Raw genomic sequence first — 15845 nt, 5'->3', positions numbered from 1 at the left:
CCTGTGTGACCCTCAGTTTCCTCATCTGTAAAATGGCCTCACAGATCAAGTCTAGGGTTAACAGAGATAATAGGGGCACACTAGCCAGTGTCTGGCCACTGGGCGTGGTGGCAGCGTTTCCTCATAGGAGCAGGTGTGATGGAGCTCAGGGAGGGAGGGCTATGTTTGGGCACGTCAGGAGGCCCAGGGGCGAGGTAGAGGTTGCAGAGTGGCCTTGACAGGGAGTGAGGGGTGTAGTGAGTATAGGGGAGGGAAGCTGGCAGGCATGAACAGTGCAGAGGCAGGCAAGTCCCACTTGGTGTGAGTTGGAAGGGACGTATGGGTAGGTGAGAGTGCACGGCAGAGCCAGGCGAGGCACCTGGAGTTCATCTCGCAGGCAGTGGGAAGGGTGGTGTAGGTCTCTGAGCATCAGGACACTGTGGAGCGTGGTTGAGGAAGAGCCAAGTGACAGCTGTGCCTGGGGACATTGCTGAACTTTGGCTGGGGGGTGGTGACAGGAGAGTAATGCTGGGACAGCACTGGAGAGCCTCCCCTGGAGGCCAGCTGGAAAGCACCTGGTGCTTGAAATGCAAGGAAGTGGGGTTGGCCTTGGAGAAAAGACTGTTTTCATGTAGACCACCTGGGGTCATCCGGCAGACAGCTGGAAGTGCAGCTGGAAAGAAATTGGGGTGGTTTGATGAGAGGGAGAATAAGATTGCAGCACCTATTACAGGCAGGAGTAGGTGAGGGATGAACCCAGAGGTGAGGCCAAAAATGTGGAAGGGAAAGTGGTGGTGGAGGTCCTGGTGGAGGCTCAGGAGCCCGGGCCTGCTGGTCCTGTTGGTCAGCTGAGAATCCTGTGACATCTAGGGAGGGACACCTTGTATTTAAATTACATGTCATATCTGCAGCTACAGCTACCTCCATGGTCACCTTTTTTGCCTTGTCAAACTTCAGTAAATGAATAATGACCTTTTAGTTGGAAACCCCAGGTTTTGGAGGAAGCATACATTTGAATCTTATAATCCCAAGATTTATGGAAATAATTGTGATTCTTTTTATATAAAAATGGTGGTGGCATTTTGCAACTTCTTCCAAAGGTTTGGCATGTAACCTTGTTGAATACCTGTCACTTCCTCCTCTGTATAATTTCCCTCCCTTGTGGCCTAAACACGTGACTTTGAACAAATCAAGATAGGGTAAGTCATAATTTCTGTTTTAAAGTATCTAAAGGATGCGTTCAGACATAAGTCATACTGACCCTTAAATTCCTCCACCATACACCCCAGTCATTTGCCTGTTTTCTCTTTAATGCTTTTATAGGGCTTGGGGGTCTGTGATGATATTTCTATCTTAACTAGGGGTCAACATGAACCAATTTAGCTCCTTGCCTACATGCGGGTCATCTGTGCCACTGGAGAGAATTCACTCTGTTGGTTCTGTGCATTTTTTTTTTAAGGGCTTTTCCACCAGTATCTTGGGAGCCATGGTTGCTTCTTGATAACCCTGTTTCTCTGTGGGACTGACGATTGCGAAACTGCGAGCCTGCCGCCCTGGCCAGCTTGGCGGAGCTCCGTGGCTGTCAGTAATGCGATGACTCACACTGCACCCTCCTTCCCTCTCCAAGTTTCTGGCAGCCTTGTGACTCCCATGTGGGCAGTGAGTGGCTCTTGAGAAGTCTTTACATAAGAGATTTGAAATTTTTCTTTTAAAATTGCTGAGGTGGTTTTCTTTAAGGTTCACACATTGCTTGCTTTCTGCTTAAATCTCGGGGACCTGGTCATTCTTGTTCCTTCTTCCTTCGGGTCTCTTGGTCCTTGTGGTTTTGTTCTTCATGTTATTAATAATGTGCTGATATTAATTAACCTAAATTAATGGAAACATCTTTCATTATTTAGAACTTACATAGTTCCTTATGCAGATGTACACAAATTTTAGTGCCGTAGTAATTGCAAACCCACACTATCTTGCTTTCTTCCCTCTACACTGATTCTTAATGATTCTTACATGGAACTGGCTTCCTCTTATCCACAAACTGGCAGGAAGTAGAAATCATGTAAATAACTAATTTCTATTACCTACTTCACTGACTTACTTGGCAAGTCCAGTTTGGGCTTTTGTTCTATTTTAATTAATACTTTTCAGATGTCCCTTGCTGTAACTTCACTTTGCAGATAACATTGGAAGGTTGAGTGGGTACTTTGTGCTGCTCAAGTTTGTTTTAACCTTGAGGCCCTGACCTGCTGAGTTTTGTGTTGACTTTCTGTAGGTGTTTTCACAGTCCTGTGTTTGGTATGGAGAGTGTGGAATTGCAAGTGGAGATAAGAGGTACAATTGCAAATATTCTGGGCCGCCAAAACCATTGCCGGAGGACGGATATTACTTAGTGCAGGTGAGTTCATTATTTTGGACATTGGGAACCCAAAATGCTAATCAGAGATCCTCTGTAATTATACCTTAATATTATTGGGTGGGAACTGGGGGGAAGTTGTATGTAAAACGAATGGTCTTAAATCTTATCCCACACTCTTACCTGTAGCACATAAAGGCAGAGAAGATAACATAACCACAGAGGCTTAATTTTCTGGGCTGACTTAATGCCTTTCTCATAAAGTTTCCTAATGGCAGGTTATAGTTAGGAACTGACCTTTGTACCTCAGATGTTCTTCCTTGCAGCTTCTTCAAAATATATTAGAAGTTAGTTTTTTGGTTCCTAGATTTCAGGACCCGAATGGATGAGCTGTTAAGGGACTATGACTCCCTTGTCCTCTGCTCATTGTGGTGATTCCTCCATTTTCCATCAAGAGCCTGTGATCTTTGGCTGCTACCAGGACTCTGTTCTGTTTCTTTGACCATCCCTGATACACAGGGATAATAGAAAAGAACGGGAAAAATCAAGGTGAAAAGACTGGTTTTAGAGGCTTCAGTATCTAAAATCAAGTTGACATAAATAGCAGGTCTCCTAGACTTGCTACTTTCACCAGAATTAGTGAAGGCATTTGATTTTCACTGGAGTGACTCATGAAAATAGTAAATAGCACTCTGTTGAAGATTAAAGTTAAAAATCCTGCGAAGAGGTAAAATGATGTGTCAAGGGAAGAGAGTTTCCAAACAAGAAAAAAGTTGAAATGTCTCTACTTATACTTTGTGAATCCCTAGTTTATCAGTAGTAAAACTGATATCCTTTTAAAAGAATTCTATAAGAACTTTGCAAATGTGTGTCCTTCCCTTGTGTTCCTAAAAAGTATTATATGAAAAGAATACCTATTTCACTGAGGAATATTTATCCTTATTTAACAATGCAATTCTGATATGCATGCTTTTTCACCCAAAAGGAACTCTGTCCAGGATTCTTCTTTGGCAACGTCAGTCTCTGTTGTGATGTTCAGCAGCTTCAGACACTGAAAGATAGCCTACAGCTCCCACTACAGTTTCTGTCCAGGTAGGAGGATGACCCTCAGGAAAACAGAAAAAGTGGGTTTAAGGTACTCATGAACTAGTAACATTCTGATTTCCTTTAAAAAGTTCTTGTTATATTTTATGGAAAGCAATCTTATGACTTCTCAGAAATAAAGAATCATTTCTGATGAAGTAAAAATTCTCAGATAGTTCTTTTCCTAGTTCCATTCGGAGTTGGTACCTGGGTTTCCTCTGAGATGCCTTCATCCCAAAGGGCATTGGCACTGTGGCCTAGGGAGGAGCAGTTCCTGATGGTCCCTAAACATGTCCTTGACAGGAGACCTGCATCCCTACAGTCTTCTGCATCACCTCCCTCTCCTGACCTCCCCTGGGGTGTGCACAGTTCTCTCTTCCTGTGGTGACACGATGTGCTAGAGCCCCAGTCCTCAGTCCAGCTGGCCGTTGGTAAATGGCACCAAGCTCATTCTACCATAGTTTGCTGGTTTCGTCAGAATTAGTTTGCAGTCCAGTCTGTTCTCCGTGACAGGGTAGGAAAAGGGCTGCATGCCAGATGTTTTCTCAGCTTACCCCGCAGTTCTCACACGTGCAGGAGGCAAGTTGGTGGTGGTCTATAGATCAGCACATTGTAATATCTTTCTGAATGTTTCACACTTACCCCTGATAAATGTGGATGGGAAGGACAATGAAGCCTTCATGGGGAGGGACACGACAGTCGGTGTCCACTATGAAAACCCTGCCTCTTTCCAAAAGTTTAAACTGGCAATACAGAGTGGAAAACCATCCCTAAATTGTTCTTTCAGGACAACATTGCAATATAACAGTAGATCAAAAGTTGAGAATCTAATCGGGCCAGTGTGTCCTGTAGAAGGCTAATGGATAGAGCTGAATTAGAGCCATCATTCACTCAAAATACATTTAAAAATTTAGCACCTACTCCTGGTGAAGCCTTATGGCCATAAACAGCAAAAGATTACTAAGTTTTTCCCATATTGTCAATGATAAGTAATAAAATGCCAATCTGTGGAATATTATGCAGCTGTCAAAATTGATGATTGTGGAGATTAAGTGTAATAATATGGGGATAGGTTTATAATTCATGGACAATGGCGGAAAACTGCATTCCACAGGTAATTTTGTTAGAATTGTGTAATTGTTCCTGTTTTTGTCGCCGTAAAACATAGAACTCCTGAAAGAGAGTCAGTGTGGGTGTCTGCACCTTCATGAGACCAGAGGCTTTGAAGGCTAGGGCCATACCTACACTGTCCTTCCTATGTTGAGTGTGCTTGCTTGGACTGGATCAGAGTAGAGAACAGTCTTAACTGGTTGTATTGAGAGAATGCAAGTCTAACGAAGCAGTGGCTTCTGCAGATAACAGTGAACCACAGAGGAGAGGGAGTTCTCTTGCTGCGTAACAAGTCAACATTAGGAGGCTAAACTTAGAACCCTTAGGACAGCAGACAGCTTACAGTTCTCATTAGAACCCGTGTGCTCCTGAAGCAGCGAGAGACCACTGCTGTCCGTTTTATCGTCTCAGGTCACAGGAAATCCTCTTGTTTCAAGAGGGCCTAGGGATTATCTGGAGCTTGGAAGAGAGTCCTTCGCTAGGTTATAAAATTAAAATTCTAACATGTAAATGTCATTTTTCTCCCATTTTTCTTCTTAATCGGAATTGTCAACGTAATGTCCCTAATTCCCTTAAGCTTCAAGAGAAAGAAAACATGTCTTTAAATTAAAAATTGCGGAATTCAGAGAAGCATTTTTCTCGCTTTGAAATTACACCTGGACAACAATAAGTAGTAATTAGGGCACTTTTTTTTAGAGAGGTGTCTTCATTTAACATGAGGCTGTAGGTTTAGAATTGCCAGGTTTAATATGTCCTTGTAATTCATTTGTCACCTTGCAATAAATGTTAAATATTCTTTGTCTATTTTAAATCATCTTTTTGTTTGCCCTATTATCTTTGAGATCATAGAAAATATAATTTGCTCTTCCTTTAGATGTCCGTCCTGTTTTTATAACCTAATGAACCTGTTTTGTGAGCTGACATGTAGCCCTCAACAAAGTCAGTTTCTGAATGTTACAGCAATTGAAGATTATGTTGATCCTGTTACAAACCAGACGAAAACAAACGTGAAAGAATTACAGTACTATGTTGGAGAGAGTTTTGCCAATGGTAAGAAATCTTCTAATTACTCTTCTTTCACAATTGGTATCAGGACAGTGAATCAAGTTGTTCGTTTTTGTTGTCCTGTCAGCTGTGTGTAAAAATGATAGCTTTTAGTTCCACTGGCATCATATGGGAGTTGTTGAGCTACGGTCTATGAAACAATCTTAAAGTATTTGTTTTAACTTCTTTCTAACTCCTTTCTAAGTTCCCACATGGAAATTTTTAGCGTGTGCAAGTTTACTTCTGTAAAAATGATTGTAACTTTGGTTGTAGTTGACAAGAATTGTTTAACTTCATTACTGCAGAATTGAGGAGAGGAGTTGGGGGGTAAAACTAGTTGGCAGAGGAGAGGAGATTGTGACTAAGAAGGAACAGGTCACCTTTAGGGGAAAGTGAGCAGCAACTAGCAACTAGAATCCCAGCAACTAGGAGTCATAGAACAGTCTGGAAAAGACCATATGTTTGTTGAAAATGACTGAAATCAAAGAATTCTAAAAGAATAGAAACACTAGGGAAAAATAGTGAACAGATTAGAAACAGAACCAATTGGACCTATTAGTGAAAAACAGTCATTTAAATGGACTAAGATAAATAGCAGATTATAGCTAAATAAAGAACATACCCAAGAACAACCTATAAATTAAAAGAATAAGAATTCGGCAAAGTTGTTGACTATGAGAGTAACATCCAAATTTAATTGTAATGATTTAAGTATGTAAAAAAGAAAATCAATAGAAAAAGTTCCCAATCACCAGAGCAACAAAAAATAAGTTTTTGTTACTAGTAATAAAGCTTCCAAAAGGTGTGACATAAAAGAGCCTGTCTGAATGGACAGAAATAATCTGTTATAAACAGAACCATGCATGTGCAAAGTATGTAACAGTTAACACGTTTTTATAATTCATTACAGGAAAAGATGGGCTAGTTAATAAATAGAGTGAGAAAATAGATTATTTTTAAATTTTTGCATATCATATTAAAAAATAGATTAAAAATCCTAACATTGGACATTTTCAGAAGTGAACATAGATACTGTCTTTAGGACTTTAAGGGTTCTAGGCAAGAGAGGAAAAACAGAAACCGTAAATGAGAAGATTTGTAAATACGATGACTATATAGAGCATTCAGGGAAATGCAGATTCAAACTTCCACACATCAGATTGGCACAAATTAAAAAATTGTTCAATTCTAAGATTTGGTGAGGATGTGGAGCAATAGGGAGGTTTAATATACTTAACTGCCGGTGACCATAAGTTGGTGGGAGCTTTTGAAAACCATTTGGAAAGCAATTTTGCAATACCTGGTAGAGTTGAAAAAATATACCCTCATCCCAGAAATTCCACTCACAGATGGCTGCCTCAGAGAAACTCTAAACTCTAAACAGAGAGAACCTTGTAAGATTGTTCACTTAGTACTTTTGTGATTGTGAAAAATTGGAAACATCCAGAGAATGAAAAGACAAGCACAAACAGGAAGAAAATATTTGCAGAAGACATCTTATGTACGATTGATTACTCCAAATGTATGAGGAACTCTTAAAACACAGCAATAAGAAAACAAACAATCCAACTGAAAAATGTACAAAAGACCCTGAATACTTTCTTAAAAAAGAAGAATGGATGGCAAACAAGCATATGAAAAAATGCTTAATATCATATGTCATTAGGGAATTCCAATTAAACTGACACTCGATACCCATTAGAATGGCCCAAACTGAGAACACTGACACCACCCAATGCTGGTGAGAATGGGGGGCATCAGGAATCCCCGTCTGTTGCTGGTGGGAATGCCAAGTGCTGAGGCCACATTGGAAGATGTTCTGGGAGTTTCTTACAAAACTAAAAACATACTTGAGTTTCTTCTTTAAAGGCAATGAAAATGTTCTAAAATTGTGGTGATGGTTGCATATACCTGTGAATAGGCTAAAATTCATTAAACTGTAACATTAAATAGGTGTAACATTAAATAATATGGTATGTAAATTTTATCTTAATAAGCTGTTTAGAAAAAAAAAGTAAATACATTCCTAAATAGAACTTAGGAAAACTATAAAACTCCCAAGACAGGCATCTTAAAAGCAAGTGGAAAAAAAATATAAATCACTTTAGAAGAATAGCACTTGGGGATTTTCTTAACAGCAATCATAGAGGCCAGAAGGCAATGGAATAATTACATTTCTAAAGAAAACTATCACTTCAGCTATACTGTCTTTCAAAAGTGAAGCAAAGCACGATGAATTTATAAAGTATCTCCTTAAAGTTGGGGGAAGTTTCTGATAAGCAGAAACTGGCATATAACTAGTAATACAGGACCTGTTCCTACTGCTGTCTTAGGTGCAAAATGTCACTGGCATTATCCCTGTTTAGTGTGATATTTTTTTGAAGGCTAAAAAAAAAAACAAGAAAGTAGTTAGGTTCATTCGCACATGACCTCTGCTTTAACACTGTTGTTCCCCTGTAAATTCCTTAGTCCTCTAACTGTGATTTCTGGGTGCCGAAGTTTTCTGGAACCAACTTCACTGACTTTGGGGGCACTGAGGTTCTCAGCTTCTCCTCCTTCAGCCTTAGTGCAGCTCTTTCTGCAGTGGGAGGAATACTTCTCCAGGCTGTTGTGAGCAATGCAGGAGGAGGACTTAAGCCTTTCCTGTCTGCTTATTACATCTGATTTACTTGGAATCTGGCCTGGGATATTACTTGCTGGAGGATAAGCCCGTTTCAGGGGTGATTTTCATTCCTGCCCTTAGCGTTTATTGCTCTGCATTTCAGCCCCACGGCTCCTGATTGCAGAGCAGATGGATTTCAGAGTTCATGTCGGAGCCACTTTGGTAAGATCCCGCCAGGGGAATTAAAGGAGCATGCATTTCAGTCTTTTCCCTTATTCTTCTGCTAGCCATGTACAACGCCTGCCGGGACGTGGAAGCCCCCTCAAGTAACGTTAGAGCCCTGGGACTCCTGTGTGGGAAGGACGCTGATGCCTGCAATGCCACCAACTGGATTGAGTACATGTTCAACAAGGACAACGGCCAGGCCCCTTTCACCATCACACCCATTTTTTCAGGTGGGGTTAAAGCCTCCCAAGTTTGGATTCATAATCTGTGATAGGAAACTAAATTCAGGTGACTAGTTCCTGGTTTTTGCTTCCACTGGAGAGAGGTAACTAGAGCATTTATCCCACCCCTGGTTAACTGAAAGAGTGAGATGATTTTTGTTTTGTTTTGTTTTATAAAAAGACTGAAAAGTGTTAAAGAGGCCTTTTCAGGAGCTCTGCACTCCTTTTCAGGAGCTCTACACTCGTATTAGACTAGCTCCTCAGTGGAGATAAGGCACAGTTGAGGGCTTCCCCTGGGAATGTGGTGTACTCAGGTCTCAAGAACAAACCCTTTGCCCAGAAGTATTTGAAGTAACTTAAAACTTTACAGGACTAACCAGCAAAATCATTTAATTAGTAAGAAACATCCAGTCTTTTACTCTTCTGGTGGTGTCATATAGATTTCATTGTGTTTATCATTGGGCTTAAGTATAATTTAATGCAAACTGTAATTTTTTAATTGAGATATTCATTCAACATAATCCTCCCTGAAGATTTTTCAGTCCATGGGATGGAACCCATGAACAATGCCACCAAGGGCTGTGACGAATCTGTGGACGAGGTCACGGCACCATGCAGCTGCCAGGACTGCTCAGCGGTTTGTGGCCCCAAGCCGCAGCCCCCGCTCCCTTCTGTCCCCTGGAGAATCCTGGGCCTGGACGCCATGTATGTCATCATGTGGATCACCTACATGTCATTTTTGTTAGTGTTTTTTGGGGCATTTTTTGCCATGTGGTGCTACAGGTAAGCTTTGTACAGGTAAGGAAATTTGCCCATTTCCTCCAGGGCAAGAAGCCAAATTATTAGAAGCATTTCTAATTTTCACTTTGCATGCCTTCATTAATTAGACCAAGAAACAAATAGCTGCATTAATGCCACTCCATGAATTACTTTTGTCCTCCAACTAGTAAACTTTCAAAGGCCTGTTGAGACATTTGAACATTTGAAGTTGGTTTCACTGATTTATTCAAAATGATGAGTGATTTAAAGCACCATGCAATGCATTAACCACCCATCCTTCAACAAAAAGTCTTAGATGCCAACTCTGATTCAAATCTAATTATGAATGCAGTCCTATAGTCCTTTTAGAGAAATGCATCTTGATTTAGAATTGTATGTTTTTTAACTTTTTATTTTGAAATAATTTTAGTCTTACCAAAAGGTGCAAAAATAGCAGAGCTTATATGTAACCTTTACCAACTTCCCTGAATATTACAACCTACATCCCCCATAGAATACAATTATCAAAACCACGAAAGTAACACTGGTAAAATATTAGCTAAACCACGGCCTTGATTCAGATTTCCCCAGTTTTTCCTCTGCTGCTGTCTTTCTGTTGTGGGATCCCATGTCACATTCACTTTCCGTGCTCTACATTTCTGCTTTAATCTGCAGCAGTTCCTGTCTTTCTGTTTCTTCTGTGGCCTTGACACTCGGGATGAGTACTGACTAGTTATTTTGCAGAATATCCCTCTATTTGGCTTTCTCTGATACTGTCTCATTATTACATTGAGGCTGTGTGATTTTGACAAGAGTATCACAGAAATGATGTCCTTCTCAGTGTGTCATGTCAGGGCTGCATGATCTCAGTGTCTTTACCAGTGATGTGCTGACCGTGATCAGGTAGGGCAGTGTCTGCTGGGTTTCTCCACTGTGAAGTTACTGTGTCTCCCTTTGGGGTTGATAAAGATCCCAGGGGAGATACATTAAGGCTGTGCCCATATCTTATTTCTCATGCAGTCACCCGCTGGTTTTAACATCCATCCGTGGGGCTTGTTCTCAGCAGTTACTACTGGTGTTTGCCTGATAGTGACCATATTTCCCTCGTTCCTTCTGTGTTGACTAATTGCACTTTCTCTTTACAGTTATCCCTCTCCCCTACTTACTTATTTATTCAATTATATTTACCTCATGGAATTTTTTAAATTCTGAGGGCTCTATCCAATACTGTAATTTATTTTGTTGCTCAAATTTTTCCGGTTTCGACCATGGGAGTACCTTTCGGTTGACTCCTGTGTTTTTTCTAACATGCCCCACCTTCCTCAAGCCTGTTCTTATTTTCCGGAATCACAAGATGTTCCAGGCTCATCTTGTATTTTCCCTGCCCCAGCCCTGTCATCAACCTCTTCTGCAGGGATCCCTGGCTCCTTTTATTGAAGAATGGTGTTTAGAAACCAGGTGTGCTCATTGCTACAGCAATATAGTGTTTACTGTGCTTTTAAAGGACCTGAAAGTTTTAAATGTAAATGAGGGCTAAAAGGTGGAATTAGCCTTTATTTGTTCTAATGCCTTCTTAAATGTTCTCCTGAGATTGGTGGGCAGAGGGACCCAGAGTAAGGGAATTTACAGGAAAGAAGACAATAGGGAGGAGAGCAGAATGAGGAAGGAAGCCTTTAATGGGGCTGTTAGAAGAACTCCTCATGCTATAGAAGTTCACTGACAGTACTTACATGCTTTTATTTTTCAGAAAACAGTATTTTGTCTCCGAGTACACCTCCATTGGTGGCAGTATAGCTTTCTCTGTAAATGCCGGTGACAAAGGTAGGTATGTTTGTCTGAACTAAGGGTTAGGATTTTGCTGGCATGAGAGCGTTCATTTCCTCAGCACACATTTATGCCCCTGTTCTGGGAGAGGGTCTGTGCTTGTGTCAAGGACACAGCTGTGATCAAGACAGGTCCTTGCCTTTGTGGCATTTACTATCTAGTCAGGGTGGCAGATCAGAACCAAGTAAGTAACAATAGCAAGACAGTAATTAGGGGCTGGGGTGAGCTGCAGAGGTGCTGTGTCGGTGGGCTGAGGGCAGAAGTAGCAGGGAAGGTTGCTGGGAACTGCTTTGGGCAGACTGCTTGGAGAACTTTGCCTTTCAGAGGCTTGCCATGTGAGCATTGTTCCTCTGGGGGATGGGGATGGCGGCCCTCAGGGGCAGACAGGAAGGGCGGCTGCCTGAGCAGACAGGTAGCTGATGGCCTGGGGAGACCCTGTGTAGGCCCTCGGTGGGGGCGCGGTCTCACGGCATGCTGGGGCGCAGTCCCACCGTGTGCTGGGGTCGCTAACGCTTTCCCTGTTCCGCTTTCAGGAGCGGCTTGGCTCTTAACCTCCACCCTCCCTTCCTCTCCTGCTCTTCCAGGGGAGGCATCCTGCTGTGACCCGGTTAGTGCAGCATTTGAGGGCCGTCTCAGGGGGCTCTTCACACACTGGGGCTCTTTCTGCGTCCGAAACCCTGGCTGCATCATTTTCTTCTCCCTGGCCTTCATTGCTGTGTGTTCTTCGGGCCTGGTGTTCGTCCAGGTCACGACCAACCCCGTTGACCTCTGGTCAGCCCCCAGCAGCCAGGCACGCCTGGAAAAAGAGTACTTTGACACACACTTTGGGCCTTTCTTCCGCACGGAGCAGCTTATCATCCGGGCCCCCCACACCAACACGCACACTTACCAGCCCTACCCCTCAGGATCTGACGTGCCCTTTGGACCTCCGCTGGACATAGAGATTTTACACCAGGTAATCTGCTTTGTGCAGAAATCAATCCCAGGGAACCTAGGGGATTGTTGGCTTTTACTTTACTGAGAAGTTCTCCTTTGGGTTTGGGGCTGCATGTAGTGGTGTATCTTGAAACTCTTATGGTGAAAGTAAAGGTGTTTTTCATTTACTTCCAAGAAAGCAAATGTTAGGCATTTACCTAATGAAAACTTCACTCTAGACTGTTTTTCTATTTATAGTAGGTCTTGCTTCTTTGTTGAACTTGGGATGAACATTTCTCCATGGAAGCAGAATGTAATTATAATTCATCTTGGGAATTTATGAATTTTTTCTCTTGGTAATTGTAAAGTAATATGCCAGGATCCCGATGAATAAAGCCTTTTATGCCGTCCTGGATGATTGCTGCTCTACCTTCAGGGATGAGTTTATCGTCGCCTGGATGTGGGCTCCCAGCCTGCATCTGGTGAGAGGTGCATTTGGAATGAGGTCCCTCCTGTTCTCTTACAAAGGCCTTTAAGCCTTCTTGTTATCTTATCACACTTGCCATGGAGAACTGTATCTGTGAATAAACTGCATACCACTTATTTTAATGAATGACTGCATAATTGCATGGCTTTTCCTTTAAACACTGTTATTGCCTATAGAAAGTCTGATACCTTGAAAAACATCAATATGGTCCCAAGACTTCCAACAGAATTTTTTCTCTAGCCAATGACTGTCTGTTGCTTTTTCTAGCTTGTTGCAACAGATGCACAACGTAGTCATTTTATTCCAGGAGTGTATTCTCTATTAGAAAATATGGAAATATACATAAATAATCATAGTACAGAGCAAGGCATTAGGTAGTGTATTGTTGGTCATTTGCCCCAGAGTCCCCTCTGTGATCCTGTGGGTCACTGCTGCAGAAGGGTGGGAGGGGAGCTGTTCATGTGTCCTGCACTGAGATCTTTCTGTCCTGGTAATGGTGTCACCCCCCTGTCTCTCTGGATGCTTCTAAGCAGGGTCTCCATGACAGTTTGCTGTCCCTAAGAGTCAGCCTTCATGCCATCAGGTATTTTACCATGGTGTGCCTTCGTCCTCTCCCGTGTCTTAGGAAGAATTTTCCCCGAATACCCTTTATTTCTGACCCTTGAGGGCAATAATGATTAGTCAAAAGCAGAAAGAAATCTTGGGTTTCTGAACTTATTTTTAAAATCTTCTTTCAGGTCCTTGACTTGCAAATAGCCATCGAAAACATTACTGCATCTTACAACAATGAGACTGTGACCCTTCAAGATATCTGCTTGGCCCCTCTCTCACCATATAACCAGAACTGCACCATTATGAGCGTGTTAAATTACTTTCAAAATAGCCATTCCATGCTAGACCACAAAATCGGAGACGACTTCTTTGTGTATGCGGATTATCACACACACCTTCTGTACTGTGTACGGTACGTGCCTGGAGACCATTATTCATTCATCCCACCAATATTTGAGTGCCTGCTGTTTGCTACAAGCTGTTGTAGGAACTAGAGGCTTGGCAATCAGTGAACAGAACAGGACCCTGCCCTGTGTAGCTCATGTTCTAGTAGAGGGAAACATGAACTATAGACACATGCGGTAATGCCAGGTAGAAATGAGCACTGTGGAGAAGATAAAGCCGGGCAAGGAGAGAGAGTGCAGTGGGGATGACTGCAAAGGGGAGGGAAAAGAGGGAGCCTCTGATTATTAGAGGGAACAGTGTTCCAAGTAGACAAGCAGCAAGTACAAACGCCCTGAGGTAGGAGCGTTTTTGTGTAACTGGGGAACAGTAGGTACCACTCCTTCTCTAACTCATGTCTGGATTGACAACAAAGTTGGATCATCCACACCACCTGCTAAGTTTTTTTGAGGTAGTTTCATAGTACAAAAATATAAACCTATGGTGCTTTTTCTTTCAAGTATACATTTATACCATGGTACTGAATTGTTTCTCTGAGTGCAGCATCCCCCAGCAGTCGCAGGGTTTATGCACAATGTAGACTGGACATTACTGGAGCTGCTCCCTCTTGGAGGCACGCCTGGCTGGGCGGGGTGCGTTTCTGTTTCAGTTGGTCACAGAGAGGCTGTGCATGGTGGCAGTGCGATCCTTAGGCTTGTCCCTGGAACAGGAGGAACGGCTTGTGCTGGCTGGGCCTGCCCCTCAGGCTGACCTGGTCTCAGACAGTCATTCAGCCAGACAACCACCATGTCTGTTTCACCATCACGGGGACAGAGAAACAATTCCCTTGTCACCTTCACATGTGCTGTTCAGCTCACCACATCTCAAGAGCCAAGCATCTGACTTTGGTCCAGTTTGGTGAGCTTAAAGTCTGTCTATTTTTGTTACTGGAAAATAACTCTTTAGGTAGTTGGACTGGGTTTATTATTGTGTTTCAAGGAGGTCACCTCTAAGAACAGGTGCTCCACACATGAAACAGTGAGTGCACGCCCACATGCCTTCACTCAGTGCTCTCTGCGAGGCAGATGGTCCCTGGGACCCATGGGCATTTAAGAATAAAAATGTTTAATAATATGTACTTTTCATATTTAAAGAAAACTCTTTTTACAAAATAAAGTCAACAAAATGTTGGCAGTAGAGCAGATGCATGAGGCTTGTGCTTCAGCCATGGGGCCCTGGTTCCAACAGGTGTGGAAACACAGCCTTCAGCAGCTCCCCTCCCTCGAGGCAGGGATTTGTGTTTGGCATATGGTTGATGCCTGTGTCTCCAGCTCTTGCCCCATCTCCCTGCCAGCTTCCCTTGGGGCTCCCCCCTGGAGTCCTGCGTGAACAACAAACCCAGCCCCCCCGGCCCCAAGTACAGACCTCCTTCTTGCATGCAGCCTTTGTATCATGCCTGGGCATCTGCACCTGCCCATTACACCTGAGGCCGCATCCCTCCCCGCCCTCATCTTATGCATGGGTCCTCTGTGGGCTCTAACCTCCAGCTGAATTCTGGTGGCAGAGTGGACATGTGAGATGACAAGACTCGGCTTCTAGCAGCAGCCCTGCTGCCTGTTTGCTCCAGCAGTGGGCTCTAACCTCCAGCTGAATTCTGGTGGCAGAGTGGACATGTGAGATGACAAGACTCGGCTTCTAGCAGCAGCCCTGCTGCCTGTTTGCTCCAGCAGTGGCCTGACCCCCAGGGCCTGATCCCATCAGCCCTGGGCTCTGAAGGCGGTGGTTCGAGTCATATGCAAGAACCTCATGGGTGCCCAGCAGAGCTCTGGCTTCTGACCTGTCTGGAGGCCCTTGTTCCCTCTCTGCTGATGCTGCTTGTCTTCACTACTGCTCATCCCTGCCTGGGCCATGACGCAAAGCTCCCAGCTCATCTCTCTTCTTCCCCTTTTTTTCCTGCTTTGGACCTTCTTCCACTTTGTAACCTAAACTATCTTTGTAAAACAGCTCATCACATCCCTTTCCCCTAAATCTTGAATTGATCCCCAGTGCCTACAGGGTAAAAATCCAAACTACTTAACCTGGCACCCAGTCCTTTTGTTCACTGCTTGTCCCTCACCCTTTCCAGCCTCATCCCCTCCCTTGGAAATCCCCCCACTTCATGGGCATATCCCACGCTTTCCCAGCACAGGACTCAGTCCTTCCTCAGGCTGCCACCCTCTTGCTGTCTTCTCCCCATGCACCTGTTTTCTCTCTCTCTTCTCTTCCCATTTCCTCCCTCCCAGCTGAATTCTCCCTCAGCCTTAGAGATCTGGT

General features: G+C 43.3%; 1 protein-coding gene across 2 annotated transcripts in view; it reads left to right on the top strand.

The window, feature by feature from the left end:
• The first annotated feature begins 1461 nt into the window (after positions 1–1461).
• The window catches only part of NPC1 (NPC intracellular cholesterol transporter 1), a 37892-nt gene continuing 23508 nt past the window's right edge, over positions 1462–15845 (top strand). The window contains exons 1-9 of one of the 2 annotated variants that reach the window (XM_073212883.1): positions 1462–1638; positions 2249–2371; positions 3315–3421; positions 5397–5572; positions 8456–8623; positions 9148–9397; positions 11121–11194; positions 11731–12152; positions 13337–13563. In XM_073212883.1, coding sequence (XP_073068984.1) covers positions 1573–1638; positions 2249–2371; positions 3315–3421; positions 5397–5572; positions 8456–8623; positions 9148–9397; positions 11121–11194; positions 11731–12152; positions 13337–13563 — 1613 coding nt within the window. In that variant the 5' untranslated portion in view covers positions 1462–1572. The remainder of the gene's footprint in view (positions 1639–2248; positions 2372–3314; positions 3422–5396; positions 5573–8455; positions 8624–9147; positions 9398–11120; positions 11195–11730; positions 12153–13336; positions 13564–15845) is intronic. The other variant, XM_037017674.2, reaches the window with a different exon arrangement.

This window comes from Manis javanica, chromosome 9, assembly GCF_040802235.1.
Source record: "Manis javanica isolate MJ-LG chromosome 9, MJ_LKY, whole genome shotgun sequence".
Lineage (NCBI taxonomy): Eukaryota > Metazoa > Chordata > Mammalia > Pholidota > Manidae > Manis > Manis javanica.
Note: the sequence above shows the minus strand (reverse complement) of the source record. Positions and strands in the feature narration are given on the sequence as shown.